Below are 11106 nucleotides of genomic sequence, written 5' to 3' on the forward strand. Positions count from 1 at the left end.
TGATAGCGGAAACTGAGACCAGAGTTGTGGATTTGACCACAGCTCTTCATGGGGAATGGACAATCTGTTGTGATGGTATGTGGGCAAGGATGCTTTCTGAAATTTCAGGATGATGGCTGAATAAGGTTTCTAGGATCAGGCAACCATACAGCCAGCCTTCCACATTTGCTGACATTAGGAACACAAGACATCCACAATACTGGAAAACTGAAAATAAAAAATATGATTTTAAAGAATAGCTATTTAGGAATGACTCCATGGAGGACTTCTGCTGGAAATTGATCATAGGATTGTACTGGAGGACCTAGAAAGACATCTGACAGAAGTTGACTCTAGAGTTGCACTGGAGGGTCTAGGATAGCGGTTCTTAACCTGTGGGTCCCCAGATGTTTTTGGCCTTCAACTCCCAGAATCATAGAATCATAGAATCATAGAATCAAAGAGTTAGAAGAGACCTCATGGGCCATCCAGTCCAACCCCCTGCCAAGAAGCAGGAATATTGCATTCAAATCACCCCAGAAATCCTAACAGCTGGTAAGTTGGCTGGGATTTTTGGGAATTGAAGGCCAAAAACATCTGGGAACCACTGTTCTAGGAGATTCCTAGAGAGAACATTTGAATAAAATTCGTGAATAATCAAATCTGCAAATATCAGACATGAGAATCATAGAATCAAAGAGCTGGAAGAGACTTCATGGGCCATCCAGTCCAACCCCCTTCCAAGAAGCAGGAATATTGCATTCAAATCACCCCTGACAGATGGCCATCCAGCCTCTGTTTTAAAAGCCTCCAAAGAAGGAGCCTCCACCACACTCCAGGGCAGAGAGTTCCACTGCTGAACGGCTCTCACAGTCAGGAAGTTCTTCCTCATGTTCAGATGGAATCTCCTCTCTTGTAGTTTGAAACCATTGTTCCGCGTCCTAATCTCCATGGAAGCAGTAAACAAGCTTGCTCCCTCCTCCCTGTGGCTTCCTCTCACATATTTATGCATGGCTATCATATCTCCTCTCATCCTTCTCTTCTTCAGGCTAAACATGCTCAGCTCTTTAAGCCGCTCCTCATAGGGCTTGTTCTCCAGACCCTTGATCATTTTAGTCTCCCTCCTCTGGACACATTCCAGCTTGTAAACATCTCTCCTAAATTGTGGTGCCCAGAATTGGATACAATATTCCAGGTGTGGTCTAACCAAGGCGTAATAGAGGGGTAGCATTACTTCCCTAGATCTAGACACTATGCTCCTATTGATGCAGGCCAAAATCCCATTGGCTTTTTTTGCCGCCCCATCACATTGTTGGCTCATATTTAACTTGTTGTCCACGAGGACTCCAAGATCTTTTTCACACATACTGCTCTCAAGCCAGGCATTGTCCTCCATTCTGTATCTTTGCATTTTGTTTTTTCTGCCAAAGTGGAGTATCTTGCATTTGTCACTGTTGAACTTCATTTTGTTAGTTTTGTTAGAATGTGGAAGGCCAACTGTATTTCAGTGGCCTTTCTGTAGCTCCTTGCTGAATCGCAGAAGTAGAGTAAATTATGCAGAGTAAGATATGTAAGTGTGCCAAAACTTATTCATTAATAAAATTCTGCTTCTTCCATTGGGATTTTTTTTTTGCTTTGGTATGGATTAAAGAAATAAAACTTGGTGGAAAAACAGATTAAACCGCTGAGCTGCTGACCAAAAGGTTGGCGGTTTGAATCCAGGGAGTGGGGAGAGCTTCTGCTGTTAGCTCCAGCTTCTGCCAACCTAGCAGTATAAAAACATTCAAGTGTGAGTAGATCAATAGCTACTGCATCTGAGGGAAGGTTACTGCGCTCCATGGAGTCATGCTGGCCACATGACCTTGGAGGTGTCTACGGACAATGCCGGCTCTTTGGCTTAGGAATTAAGATGAACACCATTTCCCAGAGACACACACAACTAGATTTAACATCAGGGGAAATCTTTACCTTTACCTTAATACTGAGAACTGTGACATAAATGCCTATAAGCTAATTAACATAAAAACCAAATGTCCAGAAGTGAAAGTCTGCCCCTTTTCAGGATGTCACCCAAACATAATGTGTGTGTGTGTATTAAATTAGTATTCTTCCTAGCCGTTGAATGTCAGATATCCATCTTTGGTTGCCTACTATTTTTCTGTACAGCAAACACTTCAGTTAATAAATACCATAGATGGGCATTGTGAACTCCAGGTTGTAAGGCACAGGAAACAATAGCACAGCCTCAGGCTGGCTGGTGGTGAGGCAAGCAGCCGATGATTGCAACAGAAAAGTGTTGAAGGAAGAGATCCATCTGTTTTTTAACACATTCTGGTTTTCCAGAAGAAAGGCTAATAAAGAACTCCAATGCCTTTTGTCTAATTTGCTTTTCCCAGCAGGAGGGTGATTATTACTTTAATAGCACATAGACTATAATGTAATTATTGCCAGCTATTAAATCATAGAATCAAAGAGTTGGAAGAGACCTCATGGGCCATCCAGTCCAACCCCCTGCAGGAATATTGCATTCAAATCACCCCTGACAGATGGCCATCCAGCCTCTGTTTAAAAGCTTCCAAAGAAGGAGTCTCCACCACACTCCGGGGCAGAGAGTTCCACTGCTGAACCGCTCTCACAGTCAGGAAGTTCTTCCTCATGTTCAGATGGAATCTTCTTTCTTGTAGTTTGAAGCCATTGTTTCGCGTCCTAGTCTCCAGGGAAGCAGAAAACAAGCTTGCTCCCTCCTCCCTGTGGCTTCCTCTCACATATTTATACATGGCTATCATATCTCCTCTCAGCCTTCTCTTCTTCAGGCTAAACATGCCCAGCTCCTTAAGCCGCTCCTCATAGGGCTTGTTCTCCAGACCCTTGATCATTTTAGTCGCCCTCCTCTGGACACATTCCAGCTTGTCAATATTTCTCTTCAATTGTGGTGCCCAGAATTGGACACAGTATTCCAGGTGTGGTCTAACCAAAGCAGAATAGAGGGGTAGCATGACTTCCCTAGATCTAGACACTATTCTCCTATTGATGCAGGCCAAAATCCCATTGGCATTTTTTGCCGCCACATCACATTGTTGGCTCATGTTTAACTTGTCCATGAGGACTCCAAGATCTTTTTCACATGTACTGCTTTCGAGCCAGGCATCATCCCCCATTCTGTATCTTTGCATTTCGTTTTCTCTGCCAAAGTGGAGTATCTTGCATTTGTCCCCGTTGAACTTCATTTTGTTAGTTTTGGCCCATCTCTCCAATCTGTCAAGATCGTTTTGAATTCTGCTCCTGTCCTCTGGAGTATTGGCTATCCCTCCCAATTTGGTGTCGTCTGCAAACTTGATGATCATGCCTTCTAACCCTTCATCTAAGTCATTAATAAAGATGTTGAACAGGATCGGGCCCAGGACCGAACCCTGCGGCACTCCACTCGTCACTTCTTTCCAGAATGAAGAGGAAGCATTTTCTTCTTCCAAACCTACATCAAAGATTTGCTACTGGTGCACAGAAGGTGGATTTCCTTAACTGTTGCTTTGCCTTCTTCCAGGCCTTACTGAAAATGGACTGCCAGGGCTTGGTCATCAGGCTCATTCAGGATTTTGTGCTTTTGACTACTGCTGTGGAGGTGGCCCAGCGCTGGAGAGAGCTTGCAGAGAAATTGGCCAAGGTCTCCAAGCAACAGATGGATGCCTATGAAGCTCCCCATCGGGACAAGAATGGAGCTGTAGATAGCGAGGTAAGAAAGCAAATGTGTAATATATTCAGGGCTTGCTGGATGGCTGGTTCTGTACAATAGATTGTGAAAGCAGCTCATTGTTGTGTTCAGTGGCCTTTCTGATCTTGAATGATGACAAAAGCTTAGGAAGGGACACCTCACAATTTTTGTTGTGTGGTCACCGGGGCCAAAAAAATGCAGCCACATAGAAAGGAAGTACCTCCTTTCTTATAACTTATTTTCTCTTCGGTGGACTCATACAGGCTTCATTGATCACAAAAACCTATTGTGACACGTTATAGGTGTGAATATAAATGACAAATGCTTGCAGACATAAACTGCATTTCTCAACCTTGGGGAAGCTGGAGCTGATAACAGCTGACTTCTTTCTAAGTAATACTAATATATATAGATACATTACTGAAAGCACAGATATGTGGAACAGCATGCTAGTTATTACAAAAATGTGTGCATTACTTATTATCAGAATGACAGCCAGGTTTTTGGATTTGATGTGACGGACAACATTTCCTTACCCTTGCTCTCCTGCAAGGTAGGTTTTTATAGATCAAAAACCAGTCAACCCTGAGCTCATTATGATATTTTCTTACAAGTTCTAAGCAAGACACTGATTTGTACGTTTCCCATAAAGTTTAATGCCAAAACAACCTATGTTTGGATAGCTGTGAATATGAAGGTCTTTTACATGAGGAAAGCTAAATCAAAGGATCAAGATGCTCACAATAGGCTTCAACGTGCTAGGAGGGAAAGCAGGCAGCAAATGAATTGGGGAGATGGTCCCAAGAAAAGTGTTTTTACCCATTAACCCCAAGCACTGATATCATACGGGGAAAGGCAGACGACATTTTGTGCCATATTTTGCATTGGTGAAGATGGTCTCCTCTGTGTCTCCCTGGGGTAGTCAACTTATAATTCTAGGATAATTCAAGCAGGACCTGTGCATGATAGTTTTAAACTGGTATTAACCTTTTTAATGTACTGTATATACTTGAGTATAAGCCTAGTTTTCCAGCCCCTTTTTTAGGCTGAAAATGCTCCCCTCGGCTTATACTCGAGTCAAGGTTATTTATTCTTTTACTCTGTTTTTAGTATTATTTTATTACATTTATTATTTTACTCAATTATTATATTTACATTATTTTGCTCTGTTATTATTCTATTTATTATTTTACCCTATTATTAATATTATTACATTTATTATTTTAATATTATTATTATTATTATTATTATTACATTTACATTATTTTACTCTATTATTACTGTTTTTATTGCATTTTCATTATTTTACTCTATTATATTTATTATTTTAATAATAAGTACATTTACATTGAAGGAGGTTAGAATAATGGTTTAATAAGAGTTGGACAGTTTTATCTCAAATTACAGTTTTATATAAATATTCAGAAACATTTAGCCTATTGATGCCTCAATTAATGTAATTTTATTGGTATCTATTTTTATTTTGAAATTGACCCATAGTGGATGCATTTCCCACCGTCGGCTTATACTCGAATTAATTCGTTTTCCCAGTTTTTTGTGATAAAATTAGGTGCCTCGGCTTATATTTGAGTCGGCTTATACTTGAGTATATACGGTAATTGTATCCTAATTGCTTTAGGGTATATGTTGTAATGTTTTTCTCATGTTTTAGTTTACCATGTCTTATTGGATTTTTTTTTCATCTTGATGCCTAATTCTTTGTTGTAAGTTTACTGTTGTTACTGTGCATTATCTTGTATTATTTTGATGTGTTTGTATTCATTAGAGGCACTGAATGTTTGCCTTTTTGTTTTGTGAACTGCCCTCAGTCCCTTCGGGGAGAGAGGGCAGTCAGGAAATAAATTATTATTATTGTTATTATTATTATTATTATTACACAAGATGAGTCCACAGCAGACACTCTGCTGACTGTTTTATTGGATCACATGTCGGACACTTCTCAAGTGTCTAGGACTGTGTGATGTATCAGCGAATAATGCGTGCAAATCCCAGTAAGATGACCTTCTGTAGCTGGCAAATGGTAATTTTGTCAGTGCCGATTGTGTTTAAGTGCAGGCCAAGGTCTTTAGGCACTGCACCCAGTGTGCCAATCACCACTGGGACCACCTTGACTGGCTTGTGCCAGAGTCTTTGCAATTCGATCTTTAAATCCTCATATTAGGGACCGCCTCTCCTTCTCCCATCATCGGAGGTCGCAACGACCAGCCGGGTCCTAGAGAAGTGCACTTGGAAAGGACCAGACGCAGGGCTTTTTCTATTTCTGCCCCTGCCTTATGGAATTCCTTGCCATTCTACATGAGAGCCATGCGTGACTTAGGGCCTTTTACTCTAGCACTCAAGACCTGGCTTTTTACTAGAGCATTCGATCTCTGTTAATTTTTAAATTCTGTATATGTATTTTATCTTTTATAATTTAGGTGTAAATTGCTTAGAGCATTCTCGGATGGAGGGCGATTAATAAGTAATTAAATGATGATGGTGATGATGATGATGATATTGTGTCAGCTTTTCCAGTTGTTTCTCTTTAATCCTGCTGTCACCTGGGATTACAACATCGACAATCCACACTTTATTTTTTAACACGATTGTGAGGTCAGGAGTATTGTGCTCCAAAACTCTGTTGTTGTTGTTGTTGTTGTTGTTGTTGTTGTTGTTAAACGACAGTTTGTCACTTGCAACCATGCAGGTGAATACGATACAGAGTTTGAAAAGTGACATTAAAAACAATGCATTGCCGTTACATGTTAAAAGGTAATTCATAATAATTCCTCATTGCCATGTCGCAAACTTAACATGTTGCAGTATTATTGCATTGTTTATTAACCCTGAGTTGCTTTTTGTTATCTTTTTTGAGTATTGGAAAATGTAAGATAAATAAGATAATGGAATAACATGCAAAATTCATCTCAGTTCTAATGTTTTCTTTTATTAAGTAACATTGACTGGAAGATGGCTGTAAAGTCAACTCTCCTCATTTGCTGAAGTTAGGCATGCAGGACCCCTGAAGAAGTGGAAAAACATCAAACTAAAAAAAACACACACACGGGATTTTTAAACCTAATACAACTCTCTAGGAATCTCTAGGTTGTCCAGTGCAACATATGCCATAAATTGACCCTAGTATTGCACTGGAAGACCTGGAGAGATCATTTAATTAAATTTATGAATGATCAGATCTCCACAAGTGAAACCTACAGATGTGGAGGGCCACTGTATTCATGTATAAATATGTGAGAGGAAGCCCCAGGGAGAAGGGAGCAAGCTTGTTTTCTGCTTCCTTGGAGACTAGGACGCAGAACAATGGCTTCAAACTACAAGAGAGGAAATTCCATCTGAACACGAGGAAGAACTGTGAGAGCCGTTCAGCAGTGGAACTCTCTGGCCCGGAGTGTGGTGGAGGCTCCTTCTTTGGAAGCTTTTAAACAGAGGCTGGATGGCCATCTGTCAGGGGTGATTTGAATGCAATATTCCTGCTTCTTGGCAGGGGGTTGGACTGGATGGCCCATGAGGTCTCTTCCAACTCTTTGATTCTATGATTCGATGATTCTATGTTGTAAGCTGCATTGGGTCCCACCGTGGGAGAAAGCAAGGATTTTAAATAAATATTTATTTTATTTATTATTATTTGCAGCATTTATATTCCGCCCTTCTCACCCCGCAGGGGACTTAGGGCAGATTACAGTGTACACATATATGGCAAGCATTCAATGCCAATTTTGACATACAACATATACAGACACAGACAGAGGTATTAACTTTTTCTGGCTGCCGGGGGAGCTGACACTTTCATCGTCCATCTGCGATGCTGATGAAGTACTTCCACATTCCCCGCATGCTTTTTGTTGGAGTGCTTGCTCGAGTCTTTTTTTATGGCCTCATAAATCAGTTAATTTAGCCTCCCCACACTTTAAGGTGGTACCTTATTTTCCTACTTGACAGATGCAACTGTCTTTCGGGTTGCAAAGGTTGACAACAGGCTACACAATGGTTGGAAACCCACTCCAACCCGGGCTGGCTTTGAACTCATGACCTTTGGTCAGAGTGATCTTAATGCAGCTGACACTCATCCAGCTGCGCCACAATCCCGCTGCATTTATTACTTTTTATACTGGTAAAGTGATTTGTGTTGCTTCTTATAACATCATCTTTGAAATACAGTTTTCCTAATCCTTCACAAAGCACCCCATAACTTTTTGCAGGTAACTGTTTTACTTTTGACTTCCATACTCTGGTAAGACATAAATTCTCATGCTTGCAGCTTTTGTTAATGCCACTTTCTTGCCTTGGACAGGCCATGTGGAAACCAGCATATGACTTCATGCTAACATGGAGCAATCAGATGGGAGACAGTTATCGTGATGTTACCCAAGAACTCCATATTGGTCTTGATAAGATGAAGAGTCCTATCACAAAACGCTGGAAGCATCTCACAGGAACCCTAATTTTGGTGAATTGCTTGGATATACTACGAGCCGCTGCCTTCAGTCCACGAGAAGAACATGATGATTACGCCATCTGATTATGGGGATAACTTCCTCAGAACTCGTTCCTGTTTGTTTTTATGCTTTTAATTAATTGTGGGAGAAAGGGAGAGCAGTTCTGGCATGCCAAAGTTTTGAGCAATGATGCTTTGGGCCATGAGCGCAAACTCCTTATGCTTGCCTCTCTTTTACACAGATGACACCCGAGACAGTATTCTGTGCACAGTGTGGTTGACAGCTTTTCTTAATTTGTGACATTTAAAGTTGAACTTTTTAAAGGCGACGTTGGACTGGAAAGATGAAATCACTTTAAGGGAAAAGTTCCTCTTTCGATGTAACATAACAATTGTTTTTGTTCCTCTAATCACTTTGAATCATCAGTATGTATTAAAATGAAGCACAGTCTGACATCTCCTTACAAGGATTTGGATTTGTAATACGTGACTCAGAACTGTTTATCTGTAAACTCTCCTGCCCCTTGTGATCCTATCAGTGTTAGTAACTACTGGGTTTTTTTGCCACAATTTACTTTTATGGATACAGTTTTTGTAAGGGAGGAAAATGCACACTTTTTTTCAACTAGCTTACTTTTATAATCAGAATTTAGCACAAGATGTTACACCAGTGGGGAAAAAAAGGTGTGCTTCAAGCCCATCTGTTTCAGATTCAGAAAAAAGAAAGTCTAAAGTTATAGGACTTCCCCATCTTCCCCCATATTTAAAAGAAATGCATTTCACTGTGTGCCATTATGTGGCAAAACATTTCATTTCACTTAACATTTCAGTTCATATCAGCAGTTCTTTGGTCATATTCAGTGGTCTACATTTTACGGATATGAGGGGTATTTTTTAAGTAAGGTCCGTTTTGTTGTAGACACTAGTAGTTCGCGCGCATACCGCAACGAGCGTGTGCGTCGTGTACCGGCATGCCTTGGGAACAACTGTGCTCAGTTTCCACTCAGTAGCTAACCTGTACAGTTCTGTTCTGTGCTTTAAAAATGTTTAAGAATATCAACTCACCCGCCGCATGTGAGGTTCGCTCAGTGATATGGTTTTTGTCAGCAAGGAACCTGCCTGCTGCAGAAATTCATCGGCGGGTGAGTTGATAGTCTTAAACATTTCTAAAGCACAGAACAGAACTGTACAGGTTAGCTACAGAGCGGAAACTGAGCACAGTTGTTCCCGACGCACGCACTCATTGCGGTATGCGCACATACTACTAGTGTCTACCACAAAACGGACCTTACTTTAAAAATACCCCTCGTATATTTTAAAATATGGCAAGTGAGTGTTTCATGGATGGTTCTCAATCGTACCATCATTAAGCAGATGTTGGCTTCATTGAGGCAGTTAGCCAATGCCTGATCTGTATCTTTTCAAGCTCTATGTGGACAGCTCACAAGAGTGAATGCTAACTTCTCAATTTTTTAAAGGCAGGAACAGAAGGACTATGAAGGAAAATTTGCCATCTTATGAATCCTGATTATATCTTGAAGTATTTGCAGCCTAGATTTACTACCTGGGCAAGGTCTAGCTCTTCTTGATCTGGAATCTATGTGGAATCCACGATCAATTAGAAATTCTTCATTTGGCATGTCCTCCAAACATACGAATCATTGGCATTCAAGGATAGTGTTTGTCAAATAATGTCATGGGAAACTGAGAGTTGAAGTAGCTTCATGTTCATAAGAGCTATCAAAAGTAAGTCTAGTTGTTCTACTTTCACATGAAAGTTTCGTGAAACCCCTTCTGTCTACCTCTGGAAGATATTTCATGTCGGAAAGTTTGTTAGGGAGGATGATTATATGGGTGGGTGTTTGCTTTTTGCACAAAAATACATTTTCATTTAAAAAACACATAATATAATGAGGTGCTTTTCAAATATTGTATACTAAAGGGTTTCTCTTTTTCTGATCAAGATTTCCAGAGAACCATAAGACCTTGTAGTGTGGCTAGTATAGGTAAAATTTTAAATCTGGGTTTACTCACATGAAGGAGATGTTCCTGCTTTGCTCATCCATACAAGGTGACCTTTCAAACAACGTTGGGTTATACAACACAGTTTTTCTACTAGCAGTTCTGGAATTTTATGAAAGCAAAATCTATCTCATTGGAAGAGCATTTCTATTGCATTCAAATTCAATGGGACCTTGGGGGTGGGGGTGGGGGAGCACTTGTTATAATATTTCTCTTTCGCATCAGCTCTTTTTGTGTGGTCCCTCAGTTCACATTGTCAGTTCTATTATGTTGAAAGCACCTTAATTTTAAGATTTTGTTACAAGAGTTAGGGAGTAGACTTCCTATGCAAGTTTTCATAGCACAGATTTGAACTTGTTAGGTTATATAGTCTTTTCACATGCACATGGGATATTTATTTTTCCAGAGTATGTTTTTTCTCTCTCACCTACAAAATCAAGTACTGCACCAGATCTTGTGTAAGAGCATTGGAGGTAGGGAACTTTATCTGTTTTGTGCAACAGATAAAAGTATAATGCAGGTTATTGATTCAGAACAATAGCAGATTCTAGCTGTCGAAGCTTCTCTTTCCCTGTGGTATGGTCAGTACCAAAAGCAAGGCATGCCCAGGTTCTCTTTGTCTATCTCTTTCTCTGTCACTGTTTATAAACTACAACAGGAGGAGGGTGTATTATATGTGGTATAATATGTAATACGCTCCTTTGGAGACACATGAAGTGATGGTGGGTCATATGCACATGGATGTGGATGTTCTCACTGTGTTGTAGGCAAATACTGAGCTGTTGACGTCACAAAGAAGGAGATACGTATCCAAGTTAGCCGCTTTCTGCACACGGATCTGTGCCAGTCGTGCTCCCCCTGCTGGCACTATGAGCTTGGCACAGGAATTTTGGATGGTATGGATTAAACCATAGAATTAGTTGTTACTTTTTATTGTGAA

The 11106-nt window shown here is 40.4% G+C and overlaps 1 protein-coding gene across 1 annotated transcript in view; it reads left to right on the forward strand.

Moving 5' to 3' along the window:
- SH3BP4 (SH3 domain binding protein 4) overlaps positions 1 to 8598 on the forward strand; it is a 90212-nt gene extending 81614 nt beyond the window's left edge. The window contains exons 4-5 of the mRNA XM_060783772.2: positions 3521 to 3709; positions 8001 to 8598. Of these exons, the coding sequence (XP_060639755.2) occupies positions 3521 to 3709; positions 8001 to 8228 (417 nt within the window). The 3' untranslated portion in view covers positions 8229 to 8598. The remainder of the gene's footprint in view (positions 1 to 3520; positions 3710 to 8000) is intronic.
- The last annotated feature ends 2508 nt before the right edge of the window (positions 8599 to 11106 follow it).

This window comes from Anolis sagrei, chromosome 1, assembly GCF_037176765.1.
Source record: "Anolis sagrei isolate rAnoSag1 chromosome 1, rAnoSag1.mat, whole genome shotgun sequence".
Classification (NCBI taxonomy): Eukaryota; Metazoa; Chordata; class Lepidosauria; order Squamata; family Dactyloidae; genus Anolis; species Anolis sagrei.